Genomic DNA, 25149 nt, shown 5'->3' with positions numbered 1-25149 from the left:
AACATTTTTCCTTAGGTCAGTCCTCGCTAACCTTCCCCCCTTTGAATTGCTCTCTTCACAGCAATACTTTAAAGTAATATTTCCTTTACTCTAGTGTAACCTTATTTTCGTAGGAGTGGAGAGTTTGCCATGGAAGGGAGAGTGTGATGCAACCCTACAAACCTACATATTTGTAGACCTAACTGAGCTTAAGTGCATCTGGGGTTCAACATGCTGCCCTTATCTAGCAAGACCAAGGGGAGCATCATGATTCATGATGCTCTAGCAGCTAGTGAAAACGCAGAACAAAACTCCGACAGGTTTTACAGCCTTGATTTATATGAAAATGCATATATAACAGGAGTTGCTTTTTATCACGAACTTTTAGGAATCAATCAAAAGAAAAGGAAAGGCACAAGCAGCCTGAGGGCTACGTGTCATGACAACTGGAAGGTGAGGAAGCTCATGGACCAGTGTGGAGACGCAAACGGGCTGGGAGCTCAGGACGAGAGCTGCCATACAATTCTCCACGGCAGCCTTTCCGAACCGCAGTGGCAAAACTGTTTGGCTACCGCCAGCATTAACTAGCAACACGCGACCTCCCTTGGGTCCGGGGCATCGTTTCGCTCACCGCGATGCAAATGCCTCTCCCCTTCCTGCCCGCCGCTGTGGACTCGCGGCTCCGGCCCCAAACCTGCCGGCCCCCAGCTGTGCTCGCGGGAACATCACCCCACAGCTGGCAGCAGCAGGCAAGCAGGAAGCTCCACATTAGACAGGAGCTAAACTCTACCTTCAGGGACCGTATAGGCTCCTCTACTATTGACGCTGGAAGCTTAAGTCACTGTTAAGTACAGAAAAGGCACACTTACAATTAGAGGTCCTCTGTTGTTTTCACGGTACTTGTTCTGGAAGAAGATATAAACGACGGTGGCAGCCAGCGAGTAGAGGAAGGCGAAGACTGCGATGGTGACGAAGAACTCTGCCGAGGAGGAGAAGTCCCCTATTAAGGAGAGCTTTTCTCGGCGCTTGCCTTCGCAAGTGGGAGCATCAAAATTCACCTGGTGCAACCTGGAAAACATCCCAAAGAGGAGAAGCTGAAGCACAGTAATAGAAAACCGTTACCTAAATATAGAGTTACATTTGTTCTGTTGTCCCATCTCATTCCTGAAGTGCATTGATCTCCTGCACAAAAAACAGGCCCTGTAAGCAGTCTTGTGGGCTGTGCTCTTCAGAGCTGCTCATACACACAAGGTTACTTTTGTGCAAGTCTAGGTGAGAACTGAGAGCCTAATTACATCTTTTAATCACTCCTTTAATCAATCTCAGAGAAAAGTTGATGTGCCAGTGGTTTGGCACAATTCTTTTCTTCTCTGGGGTTTTGCCATGGCAACAACTGAAAAAGGATAACACAAAATATGATCTGATTCTCAAATTGTTACAAGCAAGAAGGCAAAAAACAGGTCGTATCCTTATTAAAGCCATGGGATACCTGTGTTTGGAAGTTCAAAACTTGGACTTTTGTGTAAACTTGCTTAGTGCACAGCTACCTGCTGACATTAGCACATGGTGCTGTGAGCTATATAGGGCTTCTACAGCAAAGGCTTTAAGACGGAGCTGTAGCAGAAATACACCAGTTGGGGCAAAGAAAGGCATGCCTTGGTTTAAACAGTCACAAACTTTTAACCTTGTGCTCACACACTGCTTGCGATCAGCAACCAAGCTAATAGATTTGTGGTTCTGCCTGGCAGCTCCTGCCAGGCCCTTTTTCACTCTAACAACTGTAAGTTCTGCTTCAGAAAGAGAAAAGGGTTCCCTGGTGGGGTCCTTTGGCTGGTCCTGCTGCATGGTCCAGGCGAGCCTCAGGGGGGACGAGGGGCAGGCAGGAGCTGTTAAGGACCACATTGTTGTGCTCTGTGCAGAGAGAGTGGAAGGGACAAAACCAGCAGAAAGTTAAAGGCAGCAATTAAAAGCAATTAAAAAAAATTATGATCTGGTGCTGAGAAAGGACAAGGCCCTCTGGGAGACATTCCTCTGCTCGAGGGTAATTAATGTGTGGAACAGCAAGTCAATGGAGGCAGCAGCCGTGAATATATGACTAAATAAAAAGTTAGGTCCCTAGAGGAAAACAAAGTACCCGCAGTAGAAATCTCACAAGATGGATTAATGGACATTGGAAGATTGCTTGACTTTTTGCTTTTTCTGGTGCAAACTAAATGTATCCCAGTGTGTAGGCAGAACCTTTTCATCAGCGGCTGATGCATAATATCAGCGGCTGATGCATAACATCAGTTATTGGCCTTAGGCACTTTCTTCTCTGAGCTTCTGCCGCTATAGCATTGGTGGGATTAAAACACGAAATGTGTCTGCTTGGATTGCAGCGTTCGGGAGATGAGCAGCAACTGACTCTTCTCTCCTACACGACCACAGCCAAGTCTGATGAAACCTGAACACAAGAGACTCTAACACTTCTGAACATAATCAGACAGTTTCCTGACTTGGTTTCAAAGCTTCCTGGCATCAGTGCGCAAACACTTTTCATCAGGGCTTATTGTCCTTTCCTAAAGGAAAAAAAAAAGGGGGGAAAGAAAGGATTTCCTAGTGCCTGTCCTTCCAGTTCCACAGCCTGGAGGATGCATCCAGAAGGATGCAGTGACTCTCATCCACTTGCAGACCCACGGCCTGTCCATCAGCCCAGACTTAACAACTCAACAGGAAAGTGTCCAGGGTTGAGCACTTTTTCCCCCTCTCAAATCACCAAATGCCTAAGCAGCATTTTTTGGATCTTAAATACTTAACCATGTCTGTTGTTTGACATGCCACGCTCTAGTACCACAGTTACTTTTTCATGGCCTCAGTGTGGAGTGCAATATCTGCTTCTCCAGCAAAGGGGAGTGAGAACGCTCTGTCCTCTTGTGGGAAAGCTGGGGTTTGCTGTGATGATGGGAGCTGCACAGTTTTATGTTATCTCTCACACTGCAAATAGACTTTACAGAATTGCTCTGGTTCTCACATTACTTTTGCAAGCACTGTGGAACCAGGTGAGCTACATTAAAGATAATACAATCACTTTGGGAAAGAAGAGCAAGGCAATGCTGCCTGTATTTTATCACATTAAACAGGTCTTTAGGCTTTTATTTTCCCCCTCCCAAAGTCCTGAAATAGCCCACAGGGCAATGCATGGTGTAAGCATTTGCTCAAACTCCTGCACATGCCAAAGGTGAAATAACTTAATGAATATTTAAGTTTGAGACCTGGCATTGCTGCCCACCCCTCACACCTCAGGCTGGTGTCAGTCACCATAACCCCATCTAATCTAATCACCAACAACATGCAGGGTGCTGCCAACCTTTTCAAAACACAAAGTAACTGAGGCCACTTTCCTTTTCTATCACTTATTCTCCTGACTGCATCTCAGTTCTGCATCCCAATGAGCCAGAAAAAGTATTCATACATTATATTAACATTTAACTCACGCATCCTCTCAGCAGTGCTTTTCTGGCCAAGCATCTTCCAGGGATACCAGATACATTATGATCACACAAGCCTTCTTCCATCACATTATTTTTATTCACTAGCTTTTCTTTTTAAGTTTCTCTAGCCTCTACAAGGACCTGGTAGCAACTGGTGCCTCTTGTGGCCACCTCACCTTTGCCCAAGCAGTTGAGATCTCAGTCATGCAAAGGGCTCTAAAATAGGCAGCAACTCAGACCCAGGAAGAGCAGAAAGGGGCAGGGAAGAGGTGAGCCAAGCCCTGGGCTGGTTTGAGTGCTGACTTTGAGATGCATTCGAAAACTTTCTTTAAAGTAGGGTAGGATCAGTGAAGGAAAGTCCAGTTTTACTAATCAAAACCAACCCTCTTTGATCTGTAATGGCATCTCAGAGAAAGCTCTGATTCTTCCACAAATCTGTTGCTGACTCAGTCCTTCTGGGGGCAGGATTACTTGGGGATGACTCACAAGAAATTCACTTCCTCTACCTCCGCCTCCCACTTTTGATGTAATTCTACCTGGCTTGCCTCTTATTTCCTCTCACCTCTTCTTTCATCTTCTCTTATCTCCCATTCTTTACAACCCACCTTTTTCTTCAAATCATCCTTGACCAACATCTTCCTTCTGCTGCTTTTCTATCTCTGGCAACACTCCCTGGATTTCATCTTTGCCTCTCCATTTCCTAAATGAAGTCAGGACCCCTGAGAATGACTCCTTGCAACCATGCCCTCTGCACTTCATTAACATATGAGCAATACTGTTGGGCTGTATTGCCAGAAGTGATTTTCACCGATTGATGGACAATGCACATAAGGATCACTTCAGTAATGCATTTAACTGATTAGGGGGAAAATTAAAAACCTCCCGCCTCTCACCAAGTATACACAAGTATTCCTCAAGAAATGAAGTGTGACAGAGCTTTTTGCCTTGTGCACTGCTAAGCACTGTTATTAACTCAGAAATAAAATTGATGACTTAAGAATAGGACCTTACACACCACCCTCCGTGCAGCAGCATTACAGTCAGCCTCGCTGCTCATCGCTAGCGACCCAATGCCCTGGGCCTGCTGGGCCACTTCATTAAGAGCAGCAGCCACTGCCAGACTTTCCAGTTCTGAATTTCCTCAAATTCATACAAGCCTGAAGCGAGTCCAAAGGCGTTACACTGATGAAGTTGCAGCAATTAAAGGCTTGTGAGATTTCTTCTACCACTTGGCAAGCCTTCCGCTGCTGTGGGAAATACGATGACAAGACAGCTGTATTGTTTAGCTTGACAAGATCAAAAGAGGGCAGGAATGTTTCGAAGGAAGAAAAGGATTTCTGCATTGTTCCGCAATTGCAAAGAACAGTTTCGTTTTCAGACACTAATTGCCCGTACTCTGAAAACAATACACAAAGCCAGACACGCCGAACAAAGGCTACAGCTGCTGTAGCTACTTTGGGAGCAGAAGTTGTGCTCTCTGTGTAAATGTGACCTTGCCTTTACCTCCTGGAGTTCCTTATTACAATATTCAAAACACGATTTGCTTTTAATTTTGGTCCCTCTCCTTTTGACTGGCAAAGCCCCCCGACGACCCAGGAGCACAGGAATGGTCAGAGCTGAGCACACCAAGGGCCCGTCTTGTCGCATGTCCCATCTCCGCCAGCAGACACAGGAACAGAGCGCGTACACAGCGATCCCCTCCGTGTCTCACCATCCCAGGCACCAGCGCTCACAGATTTACAGACTCGCAAACATTGTGTTAAATAACCACCATGAAACTGTCCCCCATTAATTCATCTAACCTCTTTTGATTCAGGAAATATCCTTCTCTAGCAATGCACGCAAGCATGTGCTTCGCCTTGAAACCAAAAGACCATACAGATAACAGTAAGTATATACATAGGTATTACTGATGAACAGACTCAGATTTCCTCTTCTGGGCTTTGATCAGTGCCTGGATTAATAAATAACAGACAAACTTGCCTCAAATTTCTGAATGGGAGTTAGTATTTCTCCACTTTCTTAGTAGGATGCAGTGAACAAACAAGCAAAAAACCACCTGTTTTGGCAGGTTGTCCTATTTTCTGAAAATAGGATCTTGTAATCTACCCCCCCACACCCGTCTACAACATCCTCGAACATAATCTGCAACACCCACACACGTGCTTGCAAGAATTCAAAGACCCATTATTCTCTCATTCAGGCTTTGTTTCCTCCTCATTTATTTCTGGTACTCAAGACTATCAATTGTATTCACCATCTGCAAAGCAATCGGAGAAAGTCGGCGCTGGAAATTCGTTACTGCAGGTAGCGCCTGTGGAAGAATTTGTTGCAAAGTGTTTATCTTGGCTGGCAATCTTCAAAATGAGGGATAAATGATATTTCAAACTACAGTAGGGAAATGAAGTGAGCAGAAATAAGGGCCCCTTAGCTAGTCGAACTGCTCTGGTGAGATACAAGAACGTGACAGCTTTTCTGCCTTTCTTTCTCTGGGATTCAAAGTAAAGGCAGCTCTTTTAGTTCCCCCCTGGAAACACTGCAGCTCCCCTTGCTTCAGGGGACTGCACTGAAGTGCCTTCACACCAGCACCTCCAGCCAGCTGGTCTCTGGGCAAATACACCCTCTTGAGGTGCCAAACATGAATTTTCCATAGGTTTAGTGGAAGAACACTAACAAACGGGAGCCCTTCTGCTTGCGGAGTTCATTATTCCCATAAGACCTCCCTAGAGACAGGCATCCCTGCGTGCTCAGTGCTAAACCTGGCTATCCGAAAGGCTGCCCACACAGCAACGAACAGGTTTCCTTACAGCCTTCAGGAGGGCGGGTGGATCTGATTTCTGTGGCTTTCTCCTCCTCCATCCAACAGACCCCTGAAGGTGGGGGACCACGCAGAAAAAAAGCCATGCTAGGAGTTGTCATACACAACACGAACTCTTGGGGAAGGAGCCACCATCGGTCCCTATTTTTGCCAGTTATAACCATTATCCAGGGACTCCCTTCAGATCTGAACAGTTGCACCCAGGCATGCCGGAGCTGTTGAAGGTGATCTGTCTTTGAGGAAGTCAGCCTGCTCATACCACATTTGATCCGCATGAAGTCATTAAAGCTGAAGTTCTCTTCAGCCCTTCAAGGCCAAATATCTGAAATGTCAATGTAGCCCTGGACAGCTGAGGGGCATGTGATGGGCTTAGCCCAGCAGCAGGATAACAGGCACCATGGGGCCATGATGGTCCCTCCTCCCTTTTGCACCTGGGATATTCTGGCAAAAACAGTTTCCCACCTCCCTGCTAACAATGACAAGAGGGTTTCTTCCTCCAGACCTGTTCTCCAACAGCTCTTCTGCTCTTTTCTTTAGGAGAGGAAATTACCATTTGCTTGAGCCTTCCTGCCCCTCACCTTCCCCAAGCGCCTTCAGCACCCTTCCCTCTGCTTCCACCGAGGCAGCAGAACGGAGCCTCGGCACATCAACTGCTACCACATGTCCATCGCTGCTAAATCAGCCCATTTTTCTCTGGCAATAAGAAAAAAAGATAAAGCGCTTCAGCTGACCTGGCAATCCAAGTCTGGTCTTTTGTTTCTTTGCTTTTCCAGAGAAAGCAAAGAATATTGTTTGCTTATCAAAGCGTATTCAGTTTGCTGATCAAAGAGTATTCAGTTTGAAATGTCTGTCTTAGTCTCAGTGAAATCTCTCAGTTTCTTCCAAAAAATAGCCCAGATCTCTCTAGAACTACTCAACATTACACACTTCAAACTTAAATACACATCTGAACTTGCAAAGATTTATTCCTAACTTCTGTGCAGGACATTTGAACATCCTAAGGATCTGCCCTGTCTCAGAGCTGCCTGCAGTGGCTTGCTTACCCAGGGATGCGCTTTGCTCAGATGCAAACAGAAATCCCATACGGATGCGAGTCCAGAGCGGGCATCACCCAAAGAGATGCAAGATGCTGCAGGGAACTGCCCAGGAAAGCCATAGCAAACTATATTCTCTCCCAGTTTATGTCCAAGAAAAAAAGAAAAATATTTTTCCCCTCTCATGTTTTCAATTTCTTAACTTGTCAGGTTCCCAGCGCTCACTCGCACATAGCTGTTGTGCAAACATTTGGCCAGTACTATTTTGCTACAGTAAGGTTTTTAATAGGACAAGCTGTCAGCCACAGTTGCTGTCTCAACCCCCCACACTGCGCAAGCCACGCTGGGAGAGGTGGCGATTCCCCCGCACCGGCGGCGAAGGCGAGCTGCAACGGGACACGCATGCGCCCCTGCTCCATCCCGTCTCAGGTCCCCGTTTCCCATCTTGTATCTCCTCTCCCATTAGCGCTAGCGAGCTGGAGACCTGAATGCCTCAGGGGGTCTCCAGGAAGCAAAGCACCAAACCCTTTTTGAGGATTGGGTCTAAACTCTCTGGAATAAGGGACAGTTGCAGCATAGCAGAGAGCATTGCCCAGCAGCAAGGGGGAGCTGGCAGCAGTACTGTGCCCGCAGCTTGCAGCCTTCTCCCTGCAAACGTCTTTGCAAAGCTCTTGGAAAACAGCTTTTTCCACATGCTTCAGGTTGGAGAATCATCCCAGACACATGCCAGCCATTGCAATGAACCTCCCCAGACTGTGCACATACGCCGTAATTCAAAATCTAGTACCTCATCGTAACACCAGAAAGAAAATAAAAAGGCTCACTATGGAGTAAGCACTGCAACAAGCACTTCAAAAGCTGAGTGGGTGATCCCAACCCAAATTTCCAAGCCTACATCCAGATCCAGATTTATCTCCCATGATATTTTGACAGCTCTTCTCACAGACGTGTGCTCTTCCTTACTGTGCAAGCAGAGCATGGTACTCAAAGATGTGCTCCATTGCTCATTGCAAACCCGTATACCTTCCACAAAGGCCTGGAAATCCCAGAGGAGCATATTTGTTTTGTCAGACAGCAGTTATCCAGTGCGACTGTAGCATTTGAAGAGCCCAACTGAACCTGTAGCTGCACCTCAGCCTGCTCCCCGTCTTCCTCCGGAGGGACACGGGACTGTTCCCAAACTAGCAAGCCTCTGTCAGACAAGAGCGAAAGCTGCCATTTGGAGCTAAGACCTACCAAGATCTACACACCTAAAAACATATCAGAAGCAGCACAAAGCATAAAGCAAAGGTGTAAGTAGTAGTGACTGATTCTAATAGTGTTTCCGGGGAGGGGAGGGTATCAACCCTGGACACTGCATTTGCTCGCAGCAGCCTGGGAACGCTGAGCCCTGCTGCTTGCACCCAGCTAATGTGCTCGGTGCTGCTTTGATTCGTAACATTCGTGCCACCTCCAATTTGCCTTGCGTTCCAGAATCACATGGGCAAAATCCATGCAAAAATCAATCCAGGTTCTTGGGTATCACCTAATGCTCAGCCAGAACCACCAAAAAGAATAAATCCTTTGCCCTGCAAGAAAGCAGAGTTCACATACAGTTTAATCTAGGTCTATAAACCCTGAAAATGGAAGTTTCAGTTCCAGTCCCAGCTGAGATAAATACAAGAACAATTACAGAAGATACAGCAACAATCCTTCCTTTGAATTGTTTTTTTAACATTAACATTGTATTTTAACTATAGTTTTCCACAAATATATTGTCCTAAGGGACTTAAAGTAATTAAATTCAGGCCTCTGCAGACATTTAAGGCGTGACTCCAATAAAAACCCCAATAAGGATATTTTCATTCTAAGCATGCTTCGGTACCTTTTCTCAGCAAACCCGTGGGCTTGCATGTAGGCTGAGCAGCAGCCAGGGCAAGAGCCACAGCTGCTGGCCAGCCCGCAGACAACTGCTATCAGTTCCACGCTGAATAACACACAAAGCGCCATTTCTGGAAATTCAGAAAGCATGGAAATAGGTACTTCACCGAGAAGGGCTACGTTAGCTGGGGTCAGACACCCATCCTCTCTGGAGTCTATTGAACAAGGAGAAATATTGCATTAAACTCTTGGCAAATAAATTCATGTAGAAGTCATGTGTGGGAGCACACCAAAGACATCCCACGCGCTGAATTCCCTACAGTCCTGGGGAAACGTTCAGGGCCCCCTGCACAGGGCATGCAGATTTGGGAGCAGGGGAAAGACGTGTGTTTGATTGCTGCCTAGCTGGGTCACCGCATCCCTTTGGGGGTACGGCATCAAAAGCCAAACAAAGCAAAGCAGAAGGGCTTCTGCGTTGCTTGCATTTGTACTGGCAGCACGAAAATGCGCAAAAGGAAATCTGCAAGGAAAGTTGTAAAAAGCCTGCTTTTTAAAAAAAAGCCTTTGTGGCAGGCACAGATAAAACACCATTACTTGTACAATACCGCAGAGACCCTTCATGAATATATATTAAAAATTCAAATTGAGAAAAAGCTGCATATATTAATAAAAGTGACTTTCACTTTAAGAATCAATTCTGTCTAAAGCATTCATGAAGAATCTTGCTTGTACCAAAACAGTGTTAAACATAAAATACTGCACCTACAGTGCAAAATAAGTCAGTCTGGATCAATATCTTTCAAATTCATCAAAAATCCAATTGCTTTGGGTGCCAAAATAAAAGCTTCTACAATTTAATGAAGATTCAGGAAGCAGCACACTCCCTCTGCTGCAGCAAATACCATGTCCAGAGCATTGCTACCACTTCTTTTCCCATTTACTTCCCAGGCAGTGGGAGCTCTCCTGACCATGCCCTGCATTCATGCAATGTTTGTGCATGAACATTTGCAACAGGATACAGCAGCTGTCCAGTTGGAAGAGTCGCAAAGCAGGAGAAGTCTCCATTGCGGCCCCAGTTCAGCACTCCAGGACACGGCTGCTTCATGCTTCAAGAGATTCAAGTCTACAAAGTAAATGTTGGAGAACATGCAGGGGATCAGCAGCTGAAGACCCTTATTTCTGGAAAACTCACCCCATCTGCCAAGCTGCAGCCCCTTCCTGCCACATCTGTCCATGGGACTGAGCAGCCTCTCCTTGGCTATGCAACAGACTGGGAACTTGTCTGCGATTTTACAAATATTGGCATAAGTGCCAGTCAGACCTCCTTCTCTGATCGAGCGGAGCAGAGCACATAGCCCAACACATCAGCAGCGTGAATGAGCGAAGACTTTGCACTTGCACAGCCACCCTTAGGCTGTGGCTTCTTGGCTGAGAACAAAACAGTTGGGCATAAAGGCGAAGCCATTCAAACCAACAAGCAAATTGTGGAAGCAGCAGATGATCTCCTCCTCCACACCACAGAACATCAGACATGGAGGAGAACATGCCCAGGGTCAGCAGCAAAGACAAAGATGTAGCTGTATCAGATGTCTGGTGGTTTCGTACAGCTCTTACGCACGAGCAAAGTGTCAAGTGACTGGAAGCATCTCCCAGACCCTTTCTCTCACTGCTGGAAAAAGGATGTTTGCCTCTATGCACTGTTCAAAGAAGTGATAAGTGGCAGTAATAACCACTCTTTGGTCACATTGCCAATCTTGACAATTCCTACAAACCACGTTTGGAAGACTGATTGGGGCGAGGAAAAGGCACTGATGAGCTCAAAACCAGAAAAGCCACAAGGTTGCCCTTATTTTACCTGCTTTAATCAGACGAGTAGCGATTTCATGAAACTCTTGGAAGAAAGGAATTGCAGTATACACTGTGCTAATGGACAGTCTGCACTTAGACTGGATATCTAAGTGGTGGCTTTAGCCTTTTAACTGGACAAATAATTGCATTTGACACCCTTACAATACACTAGTTTCTTAAATTGTTTCTCCTTTTTTTTTAAAAAAGTGATTGATATAAGTACAGGTATTTTCTTCAATTCTACCCTCCTCTTGGTCTCAGAAATGAGTCCCATGGGACATGTGTTAGCACAGAGAAAAACAAAGACTGTTCCCAGAGCCCACAGGGTTCCCTGGAGACCCATGGAGACTGCAGAACACCAATTTGCACAAGGAATTTGTCCTACAAAATCTAAAATTATTTGAGCAGCCTGTAGCCATACATGAGCAAACAAAATCTGATCAGGGCTCTAAATTATGGCATTCACTCTCTAATAATAACTAGAGCCGGTCACAAAAAGGTGAAATATTTTTCCATTAAAAACAATGTTCATCCAAAGCTGAAAAACATATTTGTTGAGCAGACCTGAATCACCTTTTCCCAGGCCCAGGAGACAATGTAAGAGCAAGCAACTTTAACAAAGTCAATAGTTCATCGATTAGAGCACTCAGCCTGGCTACATAAGCTCCATATTTAAGTCTCTTATGGACTTGTTTCAGTACAGAGACTTGACAGAGATCTCCAACGCCTTCAACCCCAGGAAATCCAGGTGCCAGGGCTGTGCTGTAAATAGTTCAGAAAGTTCTTGTTTTTATGCCACTACGGAATAAAGTCTTTTTACTGGGTTTTCACTGGAAAAAAAAAAATTGGGGGGGGGGGGAAAAAGTGCCTCAGTTTTCTGGCCAGCCCTATAAATTACCAGAATGTATGAATCACAAATAAAAAAGTTAATGTCTGTATTTCCTAGATAAAAAATAGATCTTAAGCCTTTGGTCTGTTTTGCATCATTAGGTCACATTAAATATGAAGAGACTTGTGTGAAAGTGTCACATTTAGAGGTTTCTGTATCCTGAAGGATTCATCTCCTGAACTTTACTCAGCAGGATGCAGCATTAGGCTCTTCACTCACATCATTTCCAGTTTCCACTAACAGCAGTTAAAAGCTAGAAGTCCTTGTTAGGCAAATCTGTTCTCAAAAGGCCAAAATTAGGTACTAAAGTTACCACTGAGATCAGAGTTTGAAACTCTGTTGTGGAAGAAGATAATTAAAGCTGTGACCCAGCCCTTAGTGTCTGTCCTAAAGGGCCAGTTTATATAAGAGTATTGCTTAAAACCTCCAGCTTCACTGATGTATTATTGAACATGTTTCCTTGCCAATTCAGATGTTAACCCCAGATCTGCAGTACTGGAGGAGGTGGTCACAGTTTGGCAAGAAAAGGGGCTACAGTAACACAGCTTTTGTGGACTAATTGATTGTAAAGCCATAAGGGACCACCGTGATCATGAAAACAAGCTCTTAGCCACCGAATTTCACTTGACAATCCCTGCAACTGCCGTTTCTGCAATAGCATGGCTTTCCAAAAGGCACCCAGGTCTGATCTAAAGATTTTAAAGATGAAGGTTTCTCCCTTAAGTTGTTTTATTATGAAAGAGACTTTTATCTAACCTGAATTTGTCATCCAGGAGATCAGACCAGAGATATCTGCAACGATGCAATGCAAAACCCTCATGTAGACACATAGCATCTGGTCTGGCATATTTTGCCATTATTTTAAAACACAGGCAGTCAGCTGAGCTGTGGCCCACTGCACAGCCTCTCACTTCTCTGGCTCTTCAGCAATGCCACAGGAAGGCCCACAGCGGGCAACTCAGGGTCTCCAGAAAGGAACGGATCATGCAGAGCTTAACCAGCTCCTCTCACCTCCCTGAGATCTCTCCAAATCTGCCCAAGGAATGAGGGCATTTATGTTTTGGCACCTATCACAGTACACCATAGCAGGCTACAGCACCACCAAGCCTTACACCCATGCAGGAGAGGCACCTTTTGTATGGCAAACACCTGCAAAATAAAACATGGAGCCTAGGGAACTAAAACTAGATGACTATTTCTTCCTATCCTCTGCCCTAAACCAGTACTGTAGTCTCTGAAAGACCAAGCACGCTAATGACCACAATGCCTGAGCTGCCAGACAGGCATGAATGTCTTTTCTAAACATGTCCCAGGCAGCAAGAGTTGCCATTTATGGCTTCACTTGCCCTGCTAGCTGCACGCTCCCTGCACAGATGCTTTGCGTTCGATGCAATGCCTCTGACACGGTTCTGCAATGACTTTTTGGTAATTTCTGCAGTGGTCAGCCCTCCAGAGACAGTGTCCACCAAGGCGCATGGGGAAACAGATCTGGTTTTAAAACAATACTAAAAAAATTAAGATGTCCAACATCAAGGGAACTGTGGAAGTGTCCCACATGTCTGCAAGTCAGCAGCACAGGTGACCACCTAGTACCCAACAAGCTTAAAGACTATGCACTAAAGCCTATGCATCAGCAGCTCTTGGTCTCCCAACCATAATGGATGTTTACACTCTTTTTGCCAAAATGATGTTTTCTACTGAATTCTGAAACAAGATTTACTACAAGTGAGTTAAAAAGCAACAAAAAAATGAAGGCTAGTATATTTTGGCACAGAAATGTGCTAATATTAATGGAGACTTTTTCCAAAGAAAGATGGCTGTGAAGTGTAGCAAGTTAGCTACTTTCTCCTTAATTAACATCTGTAGCTTATAAGTAGGTAATTTAGGCCTGGCTGTCATATTTCAAATGAAAGAGTAGCCTACCCAACGCATGTAGATGAGGCACACACTTTAAAGGGTGCTCAACGGGAACATCTTTATTCAAATGCAATACTTAGTGAATGAAAAGCCCCCATCAAATACAATTTCCTTGCCTTTTCCTTCAGACACTAGGCTCACTTCAAGAGACAGTTTTACTAGCACACTGGAAAGATACTAATTGTGATGTAAAATAAAACAAAAATCAGTATTCATTTTGCTCACTGCTGTGATGCAAAGAAGAACAGACATTAGTGCCACCAGGCAATCAAGTTCTGCCCCACTAGAAAACGTCGCTCAACTCTCCCAACACATACTTACATATGCACATACCTACCTTAACCACTGACTTAGGTGAGACTCCTCATGTTTCAGATTCAATCATGCACTCTTTTGGGCCAATATGTAAGTAGCTTGGAGGATGAAGAGCATAAGAAAAGGTAACAGATACCCTACATGAGTTCCTATGCAGCATTTAACTTGAAGGTACCCTGGGTACGTGCAGCAGGCTAGAGCACCTCCCAAGCCAAAGGCGAAGAAGTTTTGGATCAGAACCTACCTCAAGACTTAGCAGACAGCACGCTTACAGGATGGTACTGAAACACTCCCTGCTCTCTAAACTGGAAAGATAAAGCTCATTACCTACTTTATTATATCCCTCTCCTGCCTTGCCTTTCTACCTGCTCACAAAATAGTGGTTCCTTCCCATCAGAAGTTATTTTAATCCTTGAAAAACCTTGTCAGCCCCAGTAGCCCGGAGCAAGCCAGAGCTGCCATCACACAAGCGGGAGCAAAGGGAGGCAACTAAACCCACTGGTGGGGTTTTGCTTCCCTGGCCAGGCTTTTTGCACTTGTAGAAGAGATACTGCCATGCCTCCGTCCCTCCTGGCTTCCAGCACTTGCCCGGACAGGCTGCGTACAGCATCAAGCTACCGCCGCGGTATTTGATCAAGTCATTTCTCCCTTGGACAGCAACAGGGATTTGCAGAAATGAGGCAGCCACAAAGCAGTGGGTTATGATATTAGATATTTCTGCTTGGCTGTGTACTCCCTGTCTATACAGCACCTCATTATCAGAGTGCTTCTGCTATGCAAAGTTTCATTTAAATCAGCAGCTAAAGCAGGCAGAAGTTAAGAGAAAATATAGGGGAAAATCAGAAAAAGTGTTAAGATCAATTAGGACATGGAAGAGTCTAGCAGGACATATGAAAAAATGTATCAGAGCTCCAGAAAACACTGTTGATGGGGTTTAAGGTTTGGACTACAGGGTGTTGCTTTTTTGTGCACATTACAGGGCAGCTAGAGGAAGCTTAAGTGAATCGGTGTAGCTGCAGATGGAAAAAGCATCCATCTCATTTCCTGTTACAGGAGGGAGATGGTAGGTTTGGATTCAATTACCCAGCAGTGACTGGAGTACAGCTCCTTGGTGGTTCACCCAGCGCAAGCCCCGAGGGCGAGCCCGGGCGCGAGGTCCCTTCCCTTCAGCAGGGCCAGGCTCTCCATGCAGCTCGCACCACACACATCCCTGGTGCAAGGGTTGCTGCCGAAGGGATCGCATCTCCCAGTGGCATACACGCAGCATATGAACTGAGCACTGCTTCACCGCATGGCCCTCGGGTGTCCTCCTAGAAAATCTCAGCAACGGGGTAAAAAGACACTCCTTTGTGCCTAGGCTGCTCTGGAGCTACCTGCTACACTGTGCAATGCTCTTTCTTCAGTAAGCATGGGACAGCCTGGGGCTATATGAAATGTGGCTTTGAAACCAGCTTGGCAAGTAATACGCTTTAGTCGCACATCCCTGGACTCTGTTAGTGCTGGTTCTGCCCTCCTGCATCCTCTTTCTTTGTCTAAGGGCATGGGTCTCAGAAGCACATGGTCCAAAAGAGATGCCCACCTTTCGGTCTGGAAAACTCCTTCCTGGATCTGAATTTGCTTTAACAGGAACATTTTCAGGCTCCTAAATCACTTCAATCTCATTGTCAAAGCACCAAAGTCCTCTGGCCTGCCTGAGCTGTCCTGTTGAACCCCACAATTTTGCTTACTTTCTTGATATTCTTGGCACTTGCTCATTGAATAGCCAATGTCTAGCTGGGCTACTTCTAGGGGGAAACAAATATCCTCATGCTCACAGCAATGGGAACAAGAGCAGCTGCTAGCACGGCTGCAGGTTTTCCATCATTTTAAGTCACTCAGGAAGGTGCAGCTCAACAAGCACCACTCATGTATTCAACCACTTCAGTGCCACCACTGCTGACAGCCACGACAGCAACCAGTGTCATCAGATGTTCAGCAGCCACTCTCCTGCCACCCACACCTCCTCCAGTTGTCAGCCAATAATCAAAACGCTGAAAGCATTTGAAAAGAAGTTGCCATGCGACTATGGCCTTATTCAGGCCTGGATGCACAAGAGCTGGGGGGAATTCATCCTACCTGTGCAAAGCCCACGTGCCCACACAGGCAGCAGGACGCAGGTCTGCAGAGTGAGCTGTGCTCTGCAGAGCCTGCTAAAACCTGCTCTGCACAAGCCCAGGACAACTACAGAAGGGCTCCCAAGGCAAGGAAGAAAGTGCCACAAGAATAAAGAGCTTAAGCAGATGCATTGCCACTGTTGTGCGAGTCCCTTCAGCTGCCTTCTCAGTCTGTAACTATGCCTCTTCCACTGGGGAAGCACTGTCCATATTAGACCAGGTGAAGTCTTAAAAAAAAAAAAAAAGATAAGCTTCAGGGTCACAGTCTTGATTAGGGAGCCGGAGCTCAAAGCTTGTCTGCTTTTCCCAAGGGTATCAACTGCTCTGAGATACCAGCTTTCTCCCCAAGACTCAGTTCTCTCCTGTTTGTGAACATCCCCTCTCCAAGCTCTAGGAGCATGGGAGAAAAGCAGAAAGAACAAACTCATGAATAAGTCACAGGAATATTTAGGTTAAACTTAATTAAATGCAGCAGAGTTCCACAGGCAGCACTGGACCAGATTTCCAAGGCACACAGCTGCTACTTCATGCAGTCTGTACATCTCTGGACACTTTTTGCATGTCCATCCCTCAGGTTTGCACATAAAGTTCAGAATTGCACAAGAACAGGGAGTATCTTCATGCTTCTCCCAAAAAATCAGTTGGCTAAGTGTTAGCTCCCTTCTCAGCTGCAAATTATATATTCACATCATATCATATATATTTACACATTTGCAGATATATTTACATCATGTGGTGAGGCATGTTCATATGAGGAGCCTCCACTGGCTTCCCACAGTGCCCAGAATCTGCTCAGCCATAGCTGGGAGCCGCACAGGAACAGTTCAAGGATCATCTATAGCTACAGTCCCAACTGGATCCTTTCTGCAAATATACCCTATTTTGCATTGTCTTTCCAGCCTGCTGGAATGTTGTAATTACTCAGCAACGTTTCCAGGTTCCTAATAAGCAAAACTGTAGGAAACTGCAGATCTGGTGACTTTCTTCTAAAAGAAATTGTCTACATGGCCCATTAAAACACCAGGAGATACTTGCTGACTATTTTGCTCAGTTTTATTAACTTTTTACATAAAGTAATATTTTATAATCATGCAAATTAAAAGCACTTTACTGTAGGGTGTATTCTGTAATGAATGCTGGAAAAATGACCTATTTGGAAGTGAATCACATTACAAATTCATATAACTCAATTTTCAGAATCCATCTCATGCATACTAAACAGAAGCGAAAGAAAAAAGAACAAGTTCAAGAAAAAAAAGAAGAATTTGTAATAGCAGGAAATGTAACTCTTCGGAGTAATAAATATACGCCAAGCAACAATTCAAGGAATCAAATTTAGTTTCCACTGTCAGGAAGATGCTTTATTTTAGAACATGCTAAAACAGTAAATACTATTATGCCTGGTCTATGCATAAAGTAGTCACAAGCAAAACAGCATGTGATTTCCCAAAGATGCATAATAATTTCAGAGTCATGGCATACTGGGTTTGAGATTGGATTATATACTCTTTTCTTAATCATCTCAATTCCTTAAAGAAAACACTTGTACAGAAATGAAATACAGGTTTCTGCAGCAGACTAGACATCTTTAAAAGTGTAAGACTCTGGATGTTTTGAAGCAGGATCCTTAATAGCAGGAACATTTTTAGTGTTTCTTTACATGATAGCTTTCAAGAATACTTAAATAACAAAAATCTGTTTTCCTAAGTTTTCCACTAGTAAGTGGTCAGACATTTAAAGTATTCAGTTACTTAAGAGATGCAGACAGGCAGTAAGCAGAGTTTTCAAAAGCACTTCAAAATTATGGTTAAAACTTATTTTCTCTTTTGTTTCCATGACCTTGCAACTTGGATGGTTTTCGGGAAACCTCATTTCCAGCTTAACAGCTACTACAATAAAGGCTACTTTATCCCCATTTGTTCTTGTGCCAAAAATGTCTTTTTGTTCTTTTTCCTTGACTGCCGTTTTCCACCCTCTGCAGCTTCCCTTGGGCCCTGGTCCATGCCTGGTCTAACCAAATTCCTCCTTCCCACGCACCCAGCTCCTAGACATTACAGTGAAGAGCTCGGGTGTCCCAGATTGGTGCTTAATCACAGACCTGCTGCAAGCAACAGCAATCCCCACTGAGAACAGGCTTCGCATCAGCCCCCGGCCACCTGCCTCCCTGCAAACGAACCGCCACGAACCAAAACGGATTACCTGAAAGGGTAGGCAAAGGCTATGTCAATGTTGAGGTCGCTCTCCGACTTGTTCGCACAGTCCACACTGAGGCGCAGTCCTCCAGAGTACCCACCGCATGTTGCAAATGCAAAGATTGCAAAAAGCTGTCAAAAACAAACAACATTTTATTTTATTGCAGCAACCCACCCCAAAACATACCCGTGCAGCAGCAGCTTTCACAGCGGCATGCAGCAGCACTGTCCCCCTCAGGTTAGATCACTCGTCACGCTGTGCATTCAAAGCATCGCCATACATTTCCTTATGCACCCTTCTTGGAAGCCAATATGAAGAGCTGCAAAAGTTGAAGCTCTCTTGCTCACATAGACAGGAACTATCTCAGCCCTTCCCTCCAGTCTCAAAGCCCACCTGGGATCCACAACCTGGATGACTTATTTAAATCATCCAGCTGACAAATGAATTTGGACCAGAACAGGCCGAATACTGCCTGAGCACAATGAGTCAGTCCTAAGAAACAAAACACTGGCAGAAGTTTTTACAAGGAGCAGCCAAGAGTAGCAAGAGACCTCTCAGCCACATGAGCTGTGACCATCTTCCCACTGCAGGGCAAAACACGGACTCATGCTGTCCCTCATCCATTTCCATGAAGCCATGTATGACTTTGAACAAAGACAGTTTTTAGTTTTAAGTTATTATCCAAACCCAAATGGACAAGGGGATGCAATAAACTGACACTCAGCAAAATAGAAAAAAAAATTAGGTCATAATAGCTCTGGCAAATCAAACATGAGCAAAGAGTTAGGGTGGTTCTGATTCAATATCCTATTGCATCTTAATCTTCCAGGAGAAAAAGCTGAAAGACAAAGCGTGCTGGCCATAGATACATCACCACTTACATTTTTTCAATGCATCAGAGGTTCAAATACAGGAGGAGGCAACAGGAATAAGCATCTTAAAGCTTCATCGATGTAGGTTGCCTTGGAAGACCCAGACCAGAAGTGGAGACAGATCATTTACGCAGTTGTAACTTAAATTAAGTGAGAAACCTGATTTTGTTCTGATGTTTTAACTGTAAACCTGAAGTAACATCATCAGCTTTAACAGAGTTCCTCTAAGATCTACAGTGCTGCGAACACGGGAAGTGAAAGATAAACTCCTGGACCCCAGTCACAACCAAATAAACCGAAAGTCAGCTATGCAGAAGAAACACAAACACAGTGCATGTGCCTGGAAAAGCAAATCTGCATTTGGACATTGCAGAAAAAAATACAGCAAGCATATGTAAAAGCAAAATAAAGGCGTGAAGTGTTGCACTAAAGACAATATGGATAGATAACAAAAGAGACGTATCCACCTGCTGCACAAGGCTCTGCCGAAACACACCGTTAACCTGAGCTCTCCCAACTCCAGCACGAGCAAAGCTGGGAGCATCAGTGTCCTTCTTGGACTTCAGCTTTGCACACACATCATTTCCCCAAAGGTTGCCAGGTTGTGGGGCGACTCCCGAGCATTCAGGGCAGGGACAGCTGCCCCGGCTGCAGGGGGATCTGCCGAGCGTGACGGCGCAGAGCGACGCAGCAGGGGCTGTGCAGGAGAGGAGGGGAAGATGCACAGAAGAGCAGAGCTGAACTGCAGCTCCAGGATGGGTCAAAAAACTTGGCCTAGCATGAGGCACAAGGAGCAATCGCTGGGGAACAGGCTTGAACAAGAATTTCTCTAGTGAAGGTCCGAGACCAGCTGCTGCACAGCAGCGAGTGCAAAATCGCTGCTCATTATCAGCTCTGCAGAGCCTGCTGTGCTGGGAGCCCGAGCCCATCCCTCCTCTCCTTCTAGCAAGCATGCTAAAAATAAAGACCTTCGGTCTCCCAGATGGGTTTTACTGGCAGGCAAAAATTGTAACGCCGCTGTCCATCTCCGTGTGGCATTTCCACATGTCACCTCAGCTGTGCGTGCACGCGCCCACGCAGCCATCTGAGCAGGCTCCTGCGCCCCGCGCGCACGGGGACCGAGCAAACACAGCACACGGCCCTTCCGCCACCGCTCCGATGCATGCTTTAAGTACTGCCCACCCCACCTGCTTCACCTGCCTTGGTCCTCAAACAGCCTGGCCTTGAGCAGGAAAACCTGAAAGGTCTGATGCTGACAAACGGCTTCTTAAATACATCATGAAGAAAATTGCGTGGGGCAATTTTTGCCTTGCAGGGAAGTGAGGAGCAAAAAAAACCCTGACAAAACCCCTTTAGTTCCCGCATTTAAGCTGGCAACAGCCACGCAGTAACACAGCTCGAGAGCGGTGGCATTGCACAGCCAGGGAAATGAGACATTGCCCGTGGTACCTCCATGCCCCCAGCGTAACGGCTCACCCTTCAGTGTCAAAAAGCAATTTGCTTAAAAAAATCTCGGCATCTAACAAAGGTCAGCACAGAGCAGCCCATATCCTGAGAAAGAACAAGGAAGGCAGCCGAGAACAGGGCACGGCTTCACGTGCTAGTCTGGCACTTGGGATAACACCACAAGTTCCCATCCTGCCACCCACCTCCAGTGCAACCAGAGTATATCGCTCGGGGACAGATTTACAAAGGTGTTGAGGCACCCAGTGACACGGAAAGATAAGAAAATATTAGTTGAATCACTTCCTTATACCAGCCTTGCTGGCAAAACGAGCAGGTAAAAGGAAAGCTGAGGTTTGCTATAAATTAGCTTGTTAAATATTTGCCCTGACATAAGTGTTACTCCATCCTAAATGAGACTTAATCATTTCCTCTGTAAATACAAGGAGCTGTTCTGCCCTTACATGGGCAACAGCACTGAAAATTGGTATTAATCATCCCAGTTTAATTTGTGAGGCAATGTCAGAAAACAATATGTTAAGGAGAACAGGAGAGATTGGCACCGACCTGCTTTCTGGCCTAATTAATGGAGCTGCAAATGCAAGCATTTTGCAGAGGCACAGGGAGTCACAAAGATTAATACATTGCAATAAATAAAGCGGGCACTGAAGGGTGCAGTGCGAGAGAGAGCTGCCACAAACCAGCAGCCGTATCTTCCTTCACCCGCCAGCCGCAGCGCTCAGCATGGGCACGAGCGAGGGAAAGGGACGCCTCTCAGATGCAGCTCTCCTGATGAAGCAGTGGACGGGAGGACAAACACGTGCCCCTTAAACCCAAGGGGCCACCACTGCACAGGGACTTTAGCACCCTCATCAACACAGTCGAGGCTGTTACTACTCAGGAAGGATATTTTCCAGAGTTCACAGCTTTTCCTCTCCTCTTTTGAGAGCAGACTCAGGCAGCTGAAATCTCAGCACCTCAGTCAGCTGAGATCAAGCCTTTCCTTACCCCTGAGCCCCACACCCAGCTCGGACCCAAAGGCTTTTTGGACACTCTCACTCACTGAGCAATCCCTTAGCTCCTTCCTCTCCAGCCACAACCACCATGGCCGACCACTGGTTTTGAGCCTCACCACATGCTCTGGCCACAAGCACCCAGAGAACACCCACAAGACAAGTGGGAATGAGAGGGGAGACAGCTGGAGACTTTTATACCTAACCTCAGCGGGGGCTTGGCCAGCCCGGGCTTGGCTCTCGGCTGCGGAGGGGGATCAGATGCTGCTAACGACTGCAACTGCACAGCTGCTAATAACGCCTGGCCGGCTCCCACAGCTGCCGTGGAGAAGCCCACACACCACCTTTATGGAGGTGTATTTACATTTTGCATTGCAGGAGAGAAGAATGAGAGCTATAAACTTCTGGTATTTCCCTGGGGTTTCCTGGCGAAGCGGTAGGCATAATTCTCCTTTCGCCCAAGCAACCTTCTCCCTCCTAGCTCCGCGTTTTTTTGTTTTTGTTTTTGTTTTAATTTTGCTGCTTTATGTTGTCAGTTGAACGCCTGGTGCATTAAGCCAAGATTTACTCATCAGGTTTTGCGTATGCCATAATTCTGTGGCAGTTGCAAGAATGTTGTAAACACCACTGTATTTTATTATAGTAGGATTTGTGTAAATGGCAGTTGTAAACCCCATAATGGGAGCTTTATGGGCCAGATTCAATAAAACCTCCATCTGAGAGATAATTTTATTGAATCTGGCCTCTCTGAAATTGAAAAGTTTATGGAAAAAGAGAAAGCGTTTCCCTATGTTCCTATTTACTCCTTGCCTATAAATCCACACTCAGCGCTAGTCCCATCTGCACTGTGCATGCGTATCGCTTTTCCCCTTCATATTAGATAAATCTTCCCAGCAGATAGTTACCTCTAGCCATTATAGGGTGGCTGCTGCCCTAAGGCTCAGCGCTGTGCCTGCCTTCCCTGGAGAAATCACAGCTTGGAGAAACACGGTGTCCGCGAGCCAGCACCTGCCTGCAGCTGCAGCTGTGCCAGCTGCAAGGGCAGAGCCGCTTCCGATGGGAACCTCGCGCGGTCCCCATCCTCCCACGGGAGGATGGGGCACCAGGCACCCACTGGCAGGAGGTTCCCCCTCATCCCTGCCCTCTGGAAACCGCCTGCCCGCAGCCGGGGTCGATGCTCCTCCCTGCAGTCGGCGTCGGATGAACACCCCCTGCAACATCCCACTTGGCTGGAAGATCACCCATCTTCCGTAAGGTGTCTGACACATCTTTAACGAGGCTGCGCGTCTCTGAAGATAGCCCGTACGGTGGTTAAAACCCTATCCCCTGCTTACGCCACGGAGATATTCCCTCTGAGCTTCCAGCCTTGGCTAGCGCTGTTGCTATGCTTTTGTAAGCAACTCAGGCAGGTCTTGCAGTCTAACTTAACTGATAGAAATGATATTTATTATGGTCCTGAATAACAATAAACAGTCTTCACTGTAGGATAGGATTAGCACGTCATAAAGATCAAATACACTACTTAGCACTTTGAGAAAAAACAACATAATTTCCCACAGAGCACGTGCTTCCCACGCCACTTCGGGGAGACAAGGATTCATCGCTTGATTTATCAGATCACTTGGAAGCCCTGCTTCTTCTCTAATGCCAGACTGCAACGCAGTGACAACATATCCTCTAATTTTGTATTCGGGAGCTGTTATTTACCCAGGGACAGGGTTCACACATACAGCAATCAGACGGGGAGGTGCCCCTATTTGCACTCATGCATCAAGTCGGCTCTCCGCTCCCTTTCATTTCAGCTGCCTGTCGAACCAGGCTCCCGATTCAAGGCTGGTCCCTTTATTTCACAATCCCGACAGCCTTCTCAGCAAAAGGGTGCTGGCAGAAACAGAGCCCTGAAGAAGTTTAAGTCCCAGCTGTTTATTAGACAGTTGGCAGCACCTTCGCGCACGACCCCAGACATCACTCATCCCACCATGTAAGTGAAAAATGGGACGACTTCCTATCGCTTCTCTGCGTTTGGCTTTCAGACAATTTCCCTCAATGCCTACTGAGCGACAAGCTTGGTTTACGAACCAGTAGAAGGCAGAAAGGTTTCTGACAAGTCGAGCTAAAAGGCTTATGTAGAGCATGTTACAGCTAAAACATCCTGTTAGGAAGATAACACTGTCATTTAAAATTGATTAAACTTTTATATAAGCCACGAGCGTTTCCCACGAGCATGTTTCCCTCATGCAGCCATCTTCTAACTCCAATGATCCTGCAAAGATTAGGTGGGGCCGGCCTGGGAACGCACCCCAAATCCCCAGGCAGAAAGGTGAGATCCCACCTTGCCTGCTCCTCTTGATGCCTCCATGTCTATTCCTCCAAAACGGCTAGATCTTAAAAAGCAATCATGATAGCCTTGCCTAGAGCCGTGAGAGCAAACGCAGGCTGTGAAGGACCTGTGGGTCAGTAAGCACACTGGTCTTCGACACTTTTGCTTTGGGCTGAGAGAGGCAAATTGGAATTAATCTATTGAACACTTTCCAAGGAAGGTTTCACCCCCTCCCACCCCCATTCCTTCCTTAATACTCAAAAGCCAAGGGGAACATCTGACATTTTTAAAGAGCAACACAAAGCATTTGAAATATTTAATCATTTTTATTAGTTGTTTTACACGTTTAAAATGTTTTACAGACAGACATTTTTCTGGCACAATGTTTGCATGAAAGATTTCTCTTTCTCCAAGCTCTCTTTAATAAAGAGACAGCAAACGTTTGCCAAATGTGATATTGCTTTACACCTTCCCCCACTCGCCGAGGCCAACTCGAGGCACGAGCGCAGGGCAGGAGCGTGCTGGGCTGGGGACTGCTCCGAGCGCCTTGGAGACATCACCCTGCAGCCAGCATCCCTCACCGAGCCGAGCGTCTCATTAAACTTAGATTATTTATTTTTAGAGCAGAACCAGTGACTGAACATTATTTTTAAGACTGTAAAGGGAGATTCAAAGACACTAAATGATTGTACGGGAAAACATTTACTGCCGAGCCAATAGCCTCAAATATGTTAGCAATGAAAGATTAGGAAGCACTCTCTTCTCCAGTTCTTTGCCGGTTTCTTTTCTAAAACCTGGCATTTTTCCCGTGCAAATCCAAGCTGCAGACTTCCTGGAATCACTTCTCCTACATGCAAGCTTTTGTGCACTGCAGATTATCAGATTATTGACTTTGGGATTCCTAATTATATCAACTTGACTGGTTGATAAATCGGAGCTGGGCAGCACCGCAGCAGAAGCAGTGCTGTGGGGGAGCCGGGGATGGCTAGCAGGAGCCGTGTCCTTCCAACAGCTATCCAGGGAGC

General features: G+C 46.0%; 1 protein-coding gene across 1 annotated transcript in view; it reads right to left on the bottom strand.

Annotated features, from left to right (window-relative positions):
• SYNPR (synaptoporin) overlaps positions 1–25149 on the bottom strand; it is a 108906-nt gene that overhangs the window by 10090 nt on the left and 73667 nt on the right. The window contains exons 3-4 of the mRNA XM_067303623.1: positions 18483–18607; positions 849–1047 (exon numbers count right to left, since the gene is read on the bottom strand). Of these exons, the coding sequence (XP_067159724.1) occupies positions 849–1047; positions 18483–18607 (324 nt within the window). The remainder of the gene's footprint in view (positions 1–848; positions 1048–18482; positions 18608–25149) is intronic.

This window comes from Apteryx mantelli, chromosome 12, assembly GCF_036417845.1.
Source record: "Apteryx mantelli isolate bAptMan1 chromosome 12, bAptMan1.hap1, whole genome shotgun sequence".
In the NCBI taxonomy this organism is placed as follows: Eukaryota; Metazoa; Chordata; class Aves; order Apterygiformes; family Apterygidae; genus Apteryx; species Apteryx mantelli.
The sequence above is the reverse complement of the archived record's forward strand: the minus strand, read 5'-3'. Positions and strand labels throughout refer to the sequence as shown.